Source organism: Engraulis encrasicolus, chromosome 18 (assembly GCF_034702125.1).
Source record: "Engraulis encrasicolus isolate BLACKSEA-1 chromosome 18, IST_EnEncr_1.0, whole genome shotgun sequence".
NCBI lineage: Eukaryota > Metazoa > Chordata > Actinopteri > Clupeiformes > Engraulidae > Engraulis > Engraulis encrasicolus.
In genome coordinates this window covers 2,464,776-2,481,147 of record NC_085874.1, presented here as the reverse complement: position 1 = coordinate 2,481,147, position 16,372 = coordinate 2,464,776, and the positions used below count along the sequence as shown (strand labels likewise).

Here is a 16,372-nt window from a genome sequence, read left to right as displayed (position 1 = left end):
ACCTTTTCATCAATGAAAATGGGCCATTCTTTCTCAATAGCAGCAGAACATAATGACTGGGAAGTCTGTATTCAGAAGATCATACCATTTAATCTATTAACCTGTTCAGAGCCCCCATCACTCCAACGTCATAATCCTGTCTAAATTAATATGTTGATTCTCTATTGACTCGTTGAATAATTTGCACAATACAGTGCTTTCATGCTTCATTCACCTGCGGCCCCCCCTTTCCCACCCTAAGGTTTCCAGTCGGCCGTGGTGTACACATCTCAAACAAAGCCAAGCGAGTGGTGGTGTGCAAGCGGAGGTCGAGGCACTCTCTGGGGGCAGGCGGGGCGAGCTCGGGGCCGCGGCGGAGAGGGCCCAGCCTCGCAGGCCGGCCCTGTGACATGGCCAACAAGGAGAACGAGCTGACCTGCGCCTCCGGTGATGTGCAGGTAGGGGGCTCGCCGAAACGTACATACTGGCACACACCTGAGGTAGTTATTAACTTTTCAAAGCGAATATCAACCTCAACTAGCCAACAACAAATAAATGCTTGACTTCACCACACAATCTATGGTAAATTATTAGTGTTGTGTGTCAAATCTACCCGTCCCTATTTTACCAGTCTTTGGCTAGAAAATAACGCTAATATCCATCACTGAAACAGGCACACAGCCTGGAGCTGAGTGATGAGACAAAAATCGATCACCATTGTTGTATTCTACTGAAATCACATTTAGGACTGGACAAGATAATTTCAAATCAAATTTGAAATGTCTGTCAACACATTTGTAAAAGAAAACCAGCAATAAACAATGATTGCCAGTCATGTGTTTTGCTTGATCACTGGTGATTAATGGTCACGATTGTTTACCTTTTTTGTCATTATTATTTTCATTCATTCATTGCCATGGCGATGTGCAGGCTGCCCGCCACTACGACAACTGCGGCTTCCCCGTCAACTCTGTGGAGGCTTCCAAAATGGCAGGGCCTGGCTCCAAATACAGTGACTTCTTCACCGAGGTGTGTGTGTGTGTGTGTGTGTGTGTGTGTGTGTGTGTGTGTGTGTGTGTGTGTGTGTGTGTGTGTGTGTGTGTGTGTGTGTGGAACCGAAGGTTGACAATAATACGCAATTACTATTTGGATGATCATACCATTCAATTAACTGCACAATCCATGACTGTTTACTCTTGATCACTCCAGAATGACAAGCATGTCACATATTATGCTTTTAATCATGAGATTTTAATCGTTTTGTCTTTATGTTTAAATGTAATAATCACTGTTACACCGTTAGTGACACTTTCAGGTTTTTTTGTAGGACTATCAATGCTTTCTGTACACATTTAACACTACAGTATCAGTGATCATAATAAAGGAACAAATTTGTCATAGCATGTACACCTAGCTCCTTATCCTCCAAAGGTCTGGATTCATTTCTGGCCCCGTGTTGGTGAACCTGGAACTATATCTCTGAATCATTTTCGTCTTTTAATCCATTCTATGAAATATGTCAGTTTGAGAAAACAAACCTTCGCACAGTATGGTAGACCCATGCTATAAAGGGATCATATCTGTAAACTGCTATGACACAACTCTCTCTGCCTATATTATCACAGACTTTGATTACATGCCATCTGCTAACATTGAGACCTGCTATGTTTTTGTTCAGATTTCGAAGGACCATGTTGAAATGTCACATGCTCTGTTTGGAAGGAGCATTAAACTCAACGTTGCTTTAACACTTTGGCGGAAAAGTGCAAGTGAACTAGTGGCTTACTTAATCAGGTAAGGGTTAAACCTGTCTCGTGGGTGTCGTTAAACTTTCAGAAGGTATCTGGGGTGAAAAAAGATTTCTTACTGTCATTCCCGTTTTAACAGAATACAAGACAGGGGAGTACTGGTTGACTGCCTTCCTTTTCTTACAAAAAGGTAAATCTTTGTGGGTGTTGTCTCAGCTAAATCCGTGCTCGCAAGCATCTCTTCTATTAATATATATTGACTTACTAATACCTCTGTATTTACTGTATTATTGTTTTCAGCCTTGAAGATGAACAGTCTTGCTTAACTGCTGGCTGTTGTGTAGATCTTTTACCACAAGTGAAGACTGTTCTTTCCAGTGAATATGAAGAGTAAGTTGTGTTGTCCTTGTGTTTTCCTTCTGGTTATCTAATGATTAGGTGCCTTAGCAATGCCCAAATCAACATTGTGTTTTTAAAGTAAAGCATCATACAGTGGAGCAACCAGATTGCTGGCGGTTTAATATCATCTCCTTCTCTCTCTGCAGACACTTGATTGTGGCTTTACACTGGATTCATTTGCTCGTTAAAAGATGGTGGCCTGAGCTTTCTGCCAATGGCAAAAACTTGCAAGACGTCTGTCCATGTGACAGGTATGTATATTTGAACCAGCAGTTCAAAGCAGTTTTCATGTACTTTCGTTATCCGTTAATCTTGGATGTCATTGAAATGTTTCATGTTTGAATTGCACCAGTGTTGCCTGTGTGTATATGATGTCTATGTTCTTGCACACCCTCTTTGCCTTCAGAGAAATAAATCATCTCTCCACATAACAATTCCTCAGCTTATGTCAAATCCATTGTAAAAGTGAAATTCCTGTGCTCTGAAATCAATGTTACCTAATCAAATCCTTTGTGTGCACCGCAGCAATATTCAGGTCCTGAAGCAGCAGCTTAAGGAGTTATGGGGGGAAGGATGTCCGTTAAGTTTAGTTCCAGGAACTACGGGTGAAATGGCAAAGGTAAGATGTCTTCATCTCTCATTTTAGTCGTTTGCACATATCCTAAGGTGCAGACCAACCACCTTCAACCATCTCTCATTTTACTACTCCTTCCAAGGCCAAATTTGTGATCCCTTTGCTTTGCTTTAAAGGATAATATCAGCCAATTTCGACATGCAGTTGTAATGCTCACACTACTCTGGACTTATCAGTACCTGAGATTTTTGCGAGATCCAGGTCATTGTAATGGGGTTGTAATATTCGTTTAAATTTCAAAAGATCATCTTGACTAAAGCTGGGCTTACACTGTGCGACTTTTGCTCCGATTTTGCCCCGATTTGGCACTCGCACGACTTTTTGAGAGTCGGGCCGATTTCTTGCTCAATCGTGAGTCTCGCATCGTGCAGTGTACATGGGGTAACGACAAGCGATTTCGCCTCACGATCGTGCAATCGCAGGGTCGCAAGAAAATCAAAACGGTTTGAAATTCTGGTCGTGGCCCGTGCGTAAATCGCACAGTTAAAGCAGTGCTACGACCCGATTTGACACTTCACATGCACAAATTAATAGGGCCGTGCGATTCGCTGTTGAGCGCGACCTCATCTCCACCTCAGTTGCGCATGTTCCCTCCTCTGCAGACCGGGCAAACATGCCTGTCGCGTCGTACGGTGGAAGCATTTCGCTCCCATCCGACTGTCGGCTCGTGTAGTGTGAGGACGTGAGTCGTGAGCTGTGAACTTTTTAACAGTGAAACTCCATCGTGCACTGTGAGCAGAAGCTTAAGACCCACGAGTGAAAATATCGCACAGTGTATGCCCGGCTTTATTCCCAATAAAATCCAAAAGGTTATGCAACATCAGCAGACAACTAGCAAACAGCGATACCTTTTGGAATACTATTTGGAGTAGGCCTATGTTAAGAGTTTTTAATGTAAACGGCCTGCCCCCATTAGAATAGCTGAGATCTCGGAAAGGGCTGAGTAGAAAAAGGTAGCATCACTGGGTACTGACAAGTCAAGGGTAGCGTGAGCAATACAACAGCATATTGAAATTGGCAGAAGTTATCCTTTAACTTGTTACGGCAGAGAAAAGTCAATTTAGTGCTAAAGCTGAGCAGGCTAAATCCTAGATTAAGCTATTTAATTTGAATTGCACATAAATATGGCTGACTTTGAAAATACTGCAAACTGGACTTGCTCTAAACTGAACTACTTGTTATACTTTACTTCACCTGTTATGGGCCATGTAGAAAATGGTTGTTGTACAGTTTCTCACCTGCGTGTGTGTTTGTGTTTGTGTGTTTGTCTGTGTCTGTTTTGAAGGCGATTGAGTCTTACCTCTCACAGTTGCGCTGAGGCATGGATGTAGCACACTGAGGATGCAACCACTACAGTCATCACTTGCTGCAGTTTTTCGGCTGCTTTCTTGCCAACTCAGAAAAAGGGTTGGGTGGACTTAAAAGGATGTACCAAATTCCCACAGCACTTGCCTATGACATCAGAGGGGGACTGATGAACTGTCCAATTCAGACACTCCCTGACGGGTAAACGAACTGAAGACATTCAATGGAAGGCCAGGAAGCCTTCTTGTGAGCCAGGAATGGCTGCTTCACATTGAAGTGGATTGCCGTGGTAGAGCGAGAAGGAGAGGGAGGTGGGTGAGAGAAGTCACATTCAACTCCATGAGGACTGCCTGTCTGAAAGCAGGCGACTCCACAAAGTGCCAACCTCTCTTTCCTCGCACCACTGCCGTCATGCTGTAATGGCGCTCATCTGCGTAGTCGGATGATTGTATTTATACCACTCCACCCTGTAACCCCCCTCCTTCCCTCCCACCACCTCCTGTTTTAACTCTGATGTCTTCAATCAAGAACTTGAACTGCAGCGGTCTTAAGTTATTGTCTTGTTGGCCTGTTCATGAATGACTTGTATGTGTAAATGCACATAATGATTCCTTTTAATCAACTTTTTTGAAATAAATTTTAAATTGCATTATGGTGTGAGTGTTATTGTGACCGTCAACACTTCCAGAGAAGTTCTATGTGGTATTGTGTGCACACAGGTGCAGGTTTTGCAAAGAGCTTTGAAATCTGTCCAAATGTCTTTGGTTTATGTCTAGATTCAAGATTTGTTTTAAAATGTCATTGTAGGTTTGGAGCCTATAAAAGAGTAAAAAATTATTGTGTTTTTGTATATGTGACGGAGGTCATCTTGCACCTGTTCACCCCCCTCGGGGATCGAACGTGCGACCTCGTCAACTACAACGGTTCGGAATGGGAGACACAGTACGATACCGCTGGGCAAAGAGATTAGTCTCTCGGCCTAACGGCACGAGACTGTATGAAGCTATCGGAGGGAGGTTTTACCAACGTTCCACGCCAACTAGGGTTGCCAACCGTCCCTTGAAATACGGAATCGTCCTGTATTTAGAGATAAAAGTACGGGTTCCGTATTGAACTGAAACGGGACACGGGACGTTAGAATGCAGGAAATTACATCTAAGAAATGCAAAATTTTCTGGGGGACGACCCCCAGACCCCCGGCACGATGAAGTGTCCGGTATTTTTTTCATTGACAGTTGGCAACCCTAACGCCAACTCTGTGCTAGTTAGCCTCCGTTACACTCTCCCCCTTAAACCTCACTCCCATCCGGGTCACGGCACCACTGTGACGGAGGTCATCTTGCACCTGTTCACCCCCCTCGGGGATCGGACGTGCGACCTCGTCAACTACAACGGTTCGGAATGGGAGACACAGTATGATACCGCTGGGCCAAGAGACTAGTCTCTTGGCCCAGTACAAAAGAAAGTACAAAAGAAAGTGCCTTGTTGTCTTCAGCAATCTAATTGCTTGGTGAAAGAAACAACTTCGGAGTCTGGTTGTCATAGGGAAATGGGTTGATGATTCTGTGTATTCTACAATGATTCTATATCTACTGCCTCTAGGCCTACAATGCTTATAAATGCCCTTGTGCAGGTGGAGAAAGGGTGTCGAGACTAACTAGTTGGCCGCACACTGTAGGCATATGTAGTATCCAGTCCACAATAGTTTCCGTGGGTAAATATTGTTAATAATTAACATATTCAGATGAACTAACTTTAGTTACTTGGTGACATAACAGAACCACGAATATCCGACCCAGTCTGTCGGGTTTGCAGCTAATCTAGATATAGAACTAGAAGCACAGCCGGTTTACATCTCTGCTAGAAGTGCGAGCTCAGTCTGATGCTGTGTCTGATGTGATGTCACGTGACCAGTACTTCCTGTTGTAAAGAACGTCGTGCCAGTCGTAGGTTCGCAGCAGATATCAACCTTGATTTTCCTATAATTGAACAGTTTAAGATCAACCCAGGGTTGCCGTTTCTGTCAATAATGAATATGAAATGGCCACTACACAGAATGTTCCACACATGGCTTGCGATGCAAGCTTTCTTTGCTTCGTCGTTGTGTTTTACTGATCCGGATGGTGGGCCATTTGCCACTTCTCAGGGTAATGGAGAACGATTCAAAATTGAGGGTCGCGCAATTGTTCCAAACGCAAAAACACAGGATTGGGTATCCTCATCGCGTGTTCTTGTTGAAGGAGAGGAGTTTGTTGGATTCTTGAGGTATGTACTCAACTGTCACTAATTCTTGGTGTGTGCTATCAAGGTGAAGTTAGCATGTTGGCTAGTCATCATGCTAGCGTCGCTGCACACTAGCCGAATAGCATGTTGGCAAGTGTCTCTAGTTTGCTTGTTTTAAAAACAGGCCTAGTGTGACATAGAATACACCTTTTTTACTTGAACAAATTCACGCCACATATGGCAGCCAACCCACGGTGTTCTAATAACTGAGTATTTGCCTATGTGGTCTTGAAACGATAGGCCTACTGGGGTAGCCAGTTGGCGAAATCAGTCTGTCAAAATCATTGACAATCTCTCAATGGTCATGGCGAATGTTATGCTATGCATCTCTGTTAGCAGTTTTGGGACACAAAACTGTACCACAAAGGATATACAAAGATATACAATACAATACGCATATTGTAAGATAGATCAAATTGCATACACACACCTGCTGCATCCATAGACTATAGGTATGCACAGGCCAAACATATTGCACAAAGCTGAATGGATACAGTAGATAATGTATTTGCAATAAAAATGACACAAAAAGTGATACAATTAGAAGTCCAACGAGGTGCAGTGTCCAGATAAGAGGCCTTGAGGGCTAGTAACTGGTGTTTATAGTAGTGGAATACTAATCAGAGGTAGAAGATGTTCTGATAATGTGTCTTTTGTAGTTCTAAATAATGACTTAAAGTGGGACATTGTTCTTGAGAGATTCTTGCAATAATTATCTTGGATGGGTCGGAGCAGCTTTCTATGGTAGCGGAGTAGTCTCAATGGGGCAGAGAGAAGAATGAGTCAAGGATGGGTTTGGGGCTTGGAGTCACCACAGGGGTCTGCAGGGTGGGGTGTTGCACCTGGATTGTTGTCATCGAGCACCTCACAGCAGTGGACTATTAGTTTTCCACTAAGAACACTTGTCTGTAGTTTCGGCTCCTCTATTCATGGTGGTGTTGACAGTAAACATGTTGTATTCTCTTCTGTTCTGTTCAATGACTGTGTCTCTTCAGGACGGACGGCAGCTTTGTTGTCAATGATGTTCCATCGGGCTCCTACGTTGTGGAGGTGATCTCGCCTACTTTCAAATTCGAACCGGTCAGAGTAGACATCACCTCAAAAGGCAAAATCAGGTAAGGTTGAACGCTGTCCCTGTGATGGTTCTGTGGTGCATATAGTATACAGTAACACGTTCCTTCTCACTAAGGGTTACTTTTGGGTCACAGGGCACGGCGGGTCAATCACATCAAGACTTCAGATGTCACCCGGCAGACATATCCTCTCCTGATGCGGGCTCTTGGTCGCCAGAGTTATTTCTTTGAGAGGGAAAAATGGGGCTGGTCTGACTTCCTGATGAATCCTATGGTAAGCGTTTCTAATACTTCATTTACAGTGAGCGCAGTTTCTTTCATGCATGACCTGTATTCTGTTTCCAGACGGAATTGCCTTGCATTGCATTGCAGTGCAGTGCATTGCATTTGCATTCGGTAGACGCTTCATAGCCAAAGCGACTAACAAACAAGGACATAGCCAACATTACTAGCAGATAGAAAGTGCACAGGAAATATACAGAACAAGTGCAGATGCAAAGAAGGGTTCGTTATTATTTTTACTTTTTTAAAGTAAAGTACATAGTACATACACAAGACACACACACACACATGCACATCATGTCAAGAGTCTGGCCTGAACAAGACCCAGACTATTTTGTTTACATGTTTGGAACAGTGTTCTGCAACCAGAATATTGCCAGAACATGGCCCCATTTTGAATGTCTAACACTGTGCAGTCTGGTTCTCGATTCTGATTGGCTGATAGCCATTGTAAATCACGTAAACAAACACCATTCCAACTGAAGACTCTATGCACGTCTAAGTTAGACACAACGGGTCTAAGTTGGTAATGAGATTGTATTGCAGTTGGGGTTGTCTGCAAGAAGAGCACATTTTTTACACCATCTGTGGTTGGGGTATCAGTGTGATTTCAAAGACATTTAATTCCTGCTGTGTTAATCGTCCCTCACTGAGTTTTTGTAACAACGTTTGTGTCTGGTAGCGCAACGAACGCATGCACGCCCAGTAGTGTTGCCGTTGTAATCAACCACTTCCTCAACTTATCAACTGAACCAAGCGGGGCAAATTAATTAGTAGGTGGTCTCTGGATCAGAGTGCCGTTGATTCAAATCCTGCATCAGCAGGAAGAACCTGTGGTCTCCTACATCCTAAAGTGTCCTCAATCAAGGCCTCCAACTCCACATTGGTTTTGTGACTGAACCCTAAAATAACTGTCATGTTTGGGTAGAAGCACTTGCACGTAATGCAGCATAATGTGAAGTGGCAGAAACAGAAGGCTAACGTTTCGGCACTGTAACTTCATCTAAGTTTTGGTCAGTAATTTTAGACACCTCTTCATTTGAAGTAATAAAGTAACACTGTAGTGATCACTCCTCCTTGTGAGCTCATGGATACTACTGAGAACCCAATACTGCAATGGTGTGATAACAAGATTACAATGCTGGCCCCCAGTCTGAAAGTGTGGTTAGAGTAGTTCATATAACTACAACTAAGCTTCATCATTTACCTCTTCCAAGGTTATGTTTTTGATCACATTGGTTTGTTTGTTTGTTTGTTTGTGTAGGATAACTCAAAAACGTATGAACGGACCAGAACCAGAACATTTTTAAAAATTCTTCACCATTGCTAGCGTAGAAATCTAGACTCCCCTAGTGACCGCAAATTGAAATGTGGCGAATGTTGACATTCCAGTTTCTAACTCACAAAAAGAAGGCAGAAAGACTTCAAACAAAAATCTGCTGTAATAGCAAACAGCTTCCTTGGAGGAGGTCTGCACTCTCTTAGTACGTTCTAGCTTTGTTGTTGTTGTTGTTGTTGTTGTTGTTGCTCCTCATTGTGTGTTCTTTGCTTGCTCAGGTGATGATGATGGTCCTGCCATTGGTGATTATAGTTCTGCTTCCCAAAGTCGTCAACACCAATGATCCAGAGATGAGAAAGGTGAGAAATCATGTTGGCCTACTGTGTGTGCACAGTTACATTATGTGGTTTTCCTACTTATCTCAGACATGGGTTTGGGAATTGAGAACCATTTTTTGTTGAGAACCGGTTCCATGTGTTTCAATTCCATCGAATTGTTTGGCAGTTTAAGCTAACGATTCTCTTATCGATTCCAGTAAACACGAATTACGTCTAACTTTCTCAGATTACGCATGCTTGCTTGATTGAGCAAGCACTACTAATTCAATATAGTCAATAAACAGAAGCACCCCTCTCGTTGGAAATCCTCCAAAGTTTGGCTATATTTACATTTTCTCTCCTCATCCCTTTCATCGGCATTGACTGTTGATACTCACGGTTGGCTTTCATAATTCAACAAAGGAAGACTCTTATTTGTCTGTAGTTCAGGCAATAAGTTATTGGTAGGGAACCCGAAATTATAACCCACCACTGACACTTGTCATGGTCATCTCCTCAATGTCGCTGAATGCAGAAGGCATTATGAAATAAAGTAAATTCCTCATGCAACTTTGCAGACATCAGCTGCTGCTGCGCGTAGTTGAGGTGAAACTCAGCTGCAAAAGAATTTGTCTTTTCATTTTTGAGCATTCGCCCTTACCTTTCCTATCTTCTAGATGTAAATTATCTGCATCAATAAGGTCTGATTTGCGATTTGCAAATAACTCTGCAGTTAGCTATCTTATCATATGGTTCTTAGCCAGACCATTAACAGTACAAACATGTCACCGTTATTGTTTTTAAAGTATATAGACAGCAGATTAGTTTGAGGGACTAAAAAGGAGAGTGGAACGGTCTCAGAGAGGACGGTGAAAGAGAGAGAAGGAGGGGCTTTTCACACGGGCTTATTGGTGAGATTTGATGGAAGCTGAGCGATTAAGAAATTCTGCCCACATCTAAGTATCGCTCAAAGCTTAGCAGAAATGCACAGATCTGTCTTGAGCCAGGTCACTGTAGATTCTTGCCTTTTAAAGCAGTTGTGTTGCAGAAAAATGAGATTAGTAAACGTTCAATACAACCACAACACGTTCATCCAAGCCCTTGAACTTAATGGGTTTTTTGTTGTTTTCTGTTCACAGGAGATGGAGCAGTCCATGAACATGTTGAACCCCAACCCAGAGCTGCCTGACGTGTCCGAGTTCATGACCAAACTCTTCTCCAAAGGGTCCAGCAAGCCAGCCGGGGGTAGTAAGGGCAGCCGCAGTGCAGCGGTCAAGAGGAGGTAGTGCTGGGTACACTCCACTCAACTGAATGTCCAGTGCTACTGCATCTGCATCAACCTCTTTCTCTTCTAATCTAATGCATTTTGTTTCTCTCTCCTCCTTTTGTAAATATGTTTTATATTTTCACCCATTACACCACAAATAACTGCAGTCATTTGTTGTAGTACTGAGGCGAAGATGATGGTGGGTTTGGTCATGGAGAGTTTGACATTGTTTTGTGTAATAATATTTGTGCACACCTGTGTTGTTTTTTTCCTTCTTACAAACCATTCTCGTCTCATTGATTTACAAAAAAACAAAACACAGTTGGTTTATTTGGACCACTTGCAAACAAGTCATCTCTCCTCACAGCCCTCAAAAACTGTCTTTGAATCAGGTGAATAGCAACATATTAATTCTTAACTCAGATTCTTATACTGCTGCTGCACTTGATATTCCATTTTATAAGTGACAGATTCAACTCTTCCAGTGTACCTACAGGGGGGTCGGTTCCATTTCACAATTTCAAATGCTGAACACGACGGTACAGTGATGATTGTGTGAAGACGTATGTGAACATGTTGAGTTATCATTCCGTTTCCTTACTATGGTATCCACGTTTCATGGATTTTGTGAAAGTGAAACCGACCCACCCCCCCCACACACACACACACACACACACACACACACACACACACAATCTATATTTCCACTGCTACTTGAACAAAAAGTTATATGCCTGAATATACATTTAAGAGATTTTTGTTGTTGACCTAGCATACGTTACTGTGAATGGAAATGAGAATTTTTAGCTATATGAGACTTTATTTAAATAAAGTTATGATCACTTGTGATGGTTTCCCCAGTGTAACGTGCCGTTTTTATACAACTTGTATAACCACTTGTTTTTGTGAAGCTGGCAAAGTTCATAGGGCATAACATAAGAGGTCACAAGGTCAATATTGTTGTGATGGTAAATACATTACATACATTCATATGCAAATAGTATGGTCATAAATATTAGGCCAGTGTTTTTTAGATCAGAATTCTGGTCAATTTCAGCATGCTGTTCTATTGCTCACTCTTCCCTTGACTTGTCAGTACCTGGCCAGGATCTTGGAAAAGGCTGGGGCGGGGGGGCAAGCATTATTGTAAGACTTAGAGGTCAGAGCATTGTTGTAATAATGAATGCCTTGATTGAAGAAAACGAATCAAGCTAAAGATGGATTGATTTTGTATTTAGTGCCATACAGGCAACTCAAAATAATTAACTGCTAATTACTAGAACATTGTTTGTTATAAACGTAAACATGATTTGTAGTCATTGGCTGTTGGCTGTCAGCCAAAAACAGGATTCCAATACGAAATGTTCATGAAATCTCTATGATGGTTCAAGTAAGTCAGTTCCTACTATAAAGAGGTGAGTCTTAAAATGTCTGAAAGTTGCACATGTAAAATATATATGCAAAGAAGATGAACATGGTGTGCAGTTGATTTACATTTATTTACATTTGTATTTCACTGCTCATGTCAACAATTGGCTTGCTATTAACAGTGTTGCTTCACACACATTTCCACAATACAGTGCAGCACACGACTTAGATTTCAAGAATGGATGGAGTACTTGTTTTATTAAATACAGGCCAACCACTCAATAGGGGTGCATTCCAAAAAAGCTTTTAAAACCTAAATAGTAATACTAAATGTGCCCTGTAGGCAATGTTAATTAAAACTAGATTTCAAATCAATATCTATGGCAAATCTCCCAGGGGGTATAACAATATCCTAGGAAAACAAAAACATTCACAAGTACAACTTTGTGTTTGTCTTGGATGACAAGAATGAGGTTTTGAACAAAAACGCACAATTATCAAAAAGCACATGAGTATCAAATAATGTACCGGTACTGTATGTCAAGTTAAGTGGTGAGAGTTTTGGTTTTGGTGACCTGTGAATTGATTCAATATGTTAATTCATAAACATGACATGGATCACATAACAGACTTGTAGTGCCATACCAAGTATTTTACCAAGTTTATCTGTCACATGCTGGATAGCCCTTAAATACAACACAACAAATCTCGAAAACACATAAATGAAAGAACCTGATCATTCATATGAAAAGAAACACGCACATATCATACATAGTATTAGTAATGAACTGTATTTACAATAATTCATGAGAATTTTCAGACACAAACTATATTCAAATTTGTGCTACAATTGGATAAATCTCTAAACAGCCTGCCTCTTCATACAAGCTCAAAAGCTTTCAGTGGATTCTGCAAATGCCATTGTAAACCAGACAAATCTTTCTTGTCATTTGCGAGGTACTTTTGAGTGAAAATGACCAGAATCCACACAGGCTCTCTCTCTGTAGGTTAATTCTACACCTGTAGGTTAGGGGAGCCTATCTGAACGCACAGTTTACAGTTGAATCAATGCTTTTATGGTCCATTACTTCTCTCATGTCTATGTCACTTTGCTGTTAATGGCAGGATTTTGACCGCACCAGTACAGCTTCTCCTCGCCTCTGTTCTTCCTCCACTTGCACAGCAGGAGCATCTTGAAGGTCTTCTGGAAGGTCTTGTTGCACAGGGCGTAGCACATGGGGTTGACCGTGCTGTTGACGTAGCACAGCCAGTAGCCCAGGTGCCAGAGTGAGACGGGAATGCAGTCGGAGCAGAAGGTGGAGATGAGCACCATGATGTTGTAGGGCGTCCAGGTGAGGATGAAGGCCAGCAGGATGGCACTGAGCGTCTGGGCTGCCTTCTTCTCCTTGATCAGCACCAGCCTCTTTCTCTTGGTGATCTGGCTCTTCAGGTTGGGGTCCATTGGACTGGCGGCGGTGGCGGTGGGAGAGGAGGGGGAGAGGGCCAGCTGTGTGTCGGAGGAAGGGCACGTGAGCTTGGGTGTCTGTTGGCTGCTGGCCGTTTCGCTGACCGGCTTGGGACCCACTTCCTGAGGGAGGGGCTTGAACTTGTAGGAGATGCACCTCTTGCTGCCTTTCTGGGAGCTACGTCTTGGAGAGGGGCTGAAGTAGCAGTCTTCGTCATACTCTGCCATCTGCCCATTCTCGTTTGCGCCTGGCACGTGACCTCTGCGGGAGTCTTGCGAGGCCGACATGGACACTGGCCTCTCCTCGTCCTCCGATGACGAGTAGCTGTTGAAGGACGGGGCCTGCTCACTTTTGATCCACATTTCACCTGATCGTACTGTGGTCATGGTGACATTGCTTTGGTTTGACGATGACCATGACGCCTGCGTCCTTTCCCTGTCCTTATCAAAGCCAAAGCAAGATTTCATCATGGTCCGCTGGGGTTTGGAAATGTCAGGGTTGCCCGACGACGTGAGTCCTTGAAGCTCGGCCAGGTCCTTGGTGCGCTTCTCTGTCTCCTTGTATATTCTGCAGTACAGAATGGTCATGACTGACACTGGAATGTAGAAAGCCGCTATGGCAGTTCCAAAAGTGATGACAGGTTCCTTGAAGAACTGGATTTGGCACTGGTCGGATGGAACCGTCCGCTCTCCCACAAAGTATTGCCAGCACAGAATCGGCGGTGCCCACAAGACAAATGACACCAGCCACGCCATGCCAATCATGATGCCGGCACGTTTCGGTGTTCTCTTCGCCCTGTATGTCAGTGGCCTTGTGATCGAAAAGTACCTGTCAAAGCTAATCACCAGCAGATTCATTACAGATGCATTGCTGGCCACATAGTCCAGGGCTAACCAGAGGTCACAGGCTACATTCCCTAAGGTCCAGGTGCCCATGAGTATGTATGAGGTGTACAGGTTCATTGAGAATACTCCAATGATGAGGTCTGCAAAGGCCAAACTCAGTAGATAGTAGTTGTTTACAGTTTTCAGCTGGCTGTTGACTTTGAAGGATACCATCACAAGGATGTTGCCCACAACTGTTATAAGGCTCACCACTGCTGATACAGTTGCAATGGTGATGACCTCCCATAAACTGGGCGGAACGGTGTGGGCCTCTGAGATGTTCCCATTTAGAGTATTGTTTTGAAAGTTATCCAGATCCATGGTTCCTCTTTCAAATGTGTCTACTCAGGGAACGAGTCATTTGGAGAATCTGGTTCATCCTAATCAATAAAGGGGATTTTCTGAAATGCAAAAAGAGAAAGATTTCATTATTATTCATTCACTTGATGACAAAGTGCAAAAACATGATTCATATGCCATTTGATATTTTGTTTAATTTGGTTTCATTTAATATTAAACGAGCAAAACTCAATTTAGCCTAATGTTTGTACGGTCTGACTCCTAACCATGGGTCTAAACAAGTAAACTTTATCTAATGGTCATGACCATACACACATCTATGGTCCTGACAGGCAGATCGGAACACACGATCATTTGTGGGGACTGTATTCAATGCAACACCCTAATGGTTGACGACAGCGTGTTACACGGTAAACCTTCCGAAACACACGCTATAGCACAGAAATGGAGGGAGGTGGACGAGCGCACCGAGGCCGTGGTGGCAGTGGTAGAAGAGGTGGCGGTGGAGGTGGAAATGAATCTGGCACCTTTGGGGAGCATAGAGGAGGGAGAGGGAGAGGCAGTCACCACCGAGGAAGAGGCAAAAGGGATCATTATCGGGGGCGAGGACGAGGCACACCTGCAGCAGACTTTAACCGGGTAAGACTAAGATGCTGACAACTCATAGTCCAAGTTTGCTGCTAAGCTAACTGTGTAGTTGCCATATTACACATTTTCAATGGGCAGTCGCACTCGTGATCCGTTGCACTGTAGGCTACACACAGTTTGTTTACTTTGAATGAACTTTCTGTGCTCTCGCGCTCATGCCATGTCACGATGCAAAATTGTTGTCAGTGAAAGCGCATGCGCTGTCATCATCATCATCAGCAGCAGCATCACAAAGTTCTTTCCTGTACTCATAATATCTCTGATCATCATCATCAAGCATGAACTGTCACTCACAACTGTGTGTGACAAAAAAGGAGGATTAAGAAAGTTTGGCAGACAGATCATTGTTGCCACAACTGGTTATCCCCTCCAAGAGGAAGAGTGCCAAATGACTCTTCTAACTCCAGGCTGTATGTGGTGATTTGCCCACTACACAAATTTTAACTTTGCACATCCACAAGCATACTGTATCAGTTTTGTTTAGGATTAGGTTATGCAAGTAGTCAAGTCAGTGTTCCTGTGTCCTGCACATGGCAGTCAGTTGGAGACGGGAAGAAGTAGATCCAAGCGTGTGCGTGTGCGTGTGTGTCTGCACATATCTGTCTGCACGTGTCTGTCTGTGTGGTCATGTGTGTATCCAGAGAAAAACTGTGTGTGACAATGTGTCATGTCCAGAGCTGTAAAGAAAACACCTCTCTGGCCATGCCTCACTGTGCACGGATTAAGTCTTAAGTTTTTCCTGTCCCCCAGGGCCAAGATGAAAATAACGACAGGGCAGAATTTGAGGGCGAGGGACCCAGTACATATTCCAGAAGGAAACTTGAATCTAACTGGGACCGCTACGAGGCGTCTGAGCAGCTTGAACAGAACGAAGCCGTGCCCGTGCAGAGAGGAACAGACTACCATGCGCTGCTGGGCTCTGCGGGTAAGGACGGACACCCTGTCACCATCACTGTGTTACGTGACACACACTGTCAGATGTGGCTAAGTGGCCACCGGCCAGGCCTGCTGACAGTTTGACAAATGTACTCAATATCTGCCACTTAACTGTGCACACTGTGACTTTGCAGACCTGCCCCTGAGACACCATGATGACGTTATAGGAAGAGAAATGTGCTGATAAAATATCAATTTGTCATG

General features: G+C 43.4%; 4 protein-coding genes across 4 annotated transcripts in view; 3 read left to right on the top strand and 1 right to left on the bottom strand.

Moving 5' to 3' along the window:
* The window catches only part of katnbl1 (katanin p80 subunit B-like 1), a 6,717-nt gene extending 2,003 nt beyond the window's left edge, over positions 1-4,714 (top strand). Inside the window, exons 4-11 of the mRNA XM_063222796.1 lie at positions 242-437; positions 910-1,008; positions 1,658-1,773; positions 1,867-1,917; positions 2,028-2,117; positions 2,273-2,377; positions 2,652-2,745; positions 4,046-4,714. Coding sequence (XP_063078866.1) covers positions 242-437; positions 910-1,008; positions 1,658-1,773; positions 1,867-1,917; positions 2,028-2,117; positions 2,273-2,377; positions 2,652-2,745; positions 4,046-4,078 — 784 coding nt within the window. The 3' untranslated portion in view covers positions 4,079-4,714. The remainder of the gene's footprint in view (positions 1-241; positions 438-909; positions 1,009-1,657; positions 1,774-1,866; positions 1,918-2,027; positions 2,118-2,272; positions 2,378-2,651; positions 2,746-4,045) is intronic.
* Positions 4,715-5,964: 1,250 nt separating this feature from the next.
* emc7b (ER membrane protein complex subunit 7b) lies at positions 5,965-11,420 on the top strand. Its single transcript, XM_063222795.1, has 5 exons — positions 5,965-6,330; positions 7,344-7,463; positions 7,557-7,695; positions 9,261-9,341; positions 10,439-11,420. The coding sequence occupies exons 1-5, from the start codon at positions 6,095-6,097 to the stop codon at positions 10,583-10,585; spliced, it is 723 nt and encodes a 240-aa protein (XP_063078865.1). The 5' UTR covers positions 5,965-6,094; the 3' UTR covers positions 10,586-11,420.
* Positions 11,421-12,091: 671 nt separating this feature from the next.
* chrm5b (cholinergic receptor, muscarinic 5b) overlaps positions 12,092-16,372 on the bottom strand; it is a 12,622-nt gene continuing 8,341 nt past the window's right edge. Inside the window, exon 2 of the mRNA XM_063222793.1 lies at positions 12,092-14,685. Within this exon, the coding sequence (XP_063078863.1) occupies positions 13,034-14,605 (1,572 nt within the window). The 5' untranslated portion in view covers positions 14,606-14,685 and the 3' untranslated portion in view covers positions 12,092-13,033. The remainder of the gene's footprint in view (positions 14,686-16,372) is intronic.
* Positions 14,958-16,372, top strand: part of aven (apoptosis, caspase activation inhibitor) — a 39,891-nt gene continuing 38,476 nt past the window's right edge. Inside the window, exons 1-2 of the mRNA XM_063222794.1 lie at positions 14,958-15,223; positions 15,983-16,157. Coding sequence (XP_063078864.1) covers positions 15,029-15,223; positions 15,983-16,157 — 370 coding nt within the window. The 5' untranslated portion in view covers positions 14,958-15,028. The remainder of the gene's footprint in view (positions 15,224-15,982; positions 16,158-16,372) is intronic.

Coding starts and splice junctions, on each gene's coding strand:
- emc7b (XM_063222795.1), top strand. CDS start 6,095: ATGAATATGAAATGGCCACTACACAGAATGTTCCACACATGGCTTGCG. Junction 7,464..7,556: donor ACCTCAAAAGGCAAAATCAG/GTAAGGTTGAAC, acceptor TTTGGGTCACAG/GGCACGGCGGGTCAATCACA. Junction 9,342..10,438: donor ATGATCCAGAGATGAGAAAG/GTGAGAAATCAT, acceptor TTCTGTTCACAG/GAGATGGAGCAGTCCATGAA.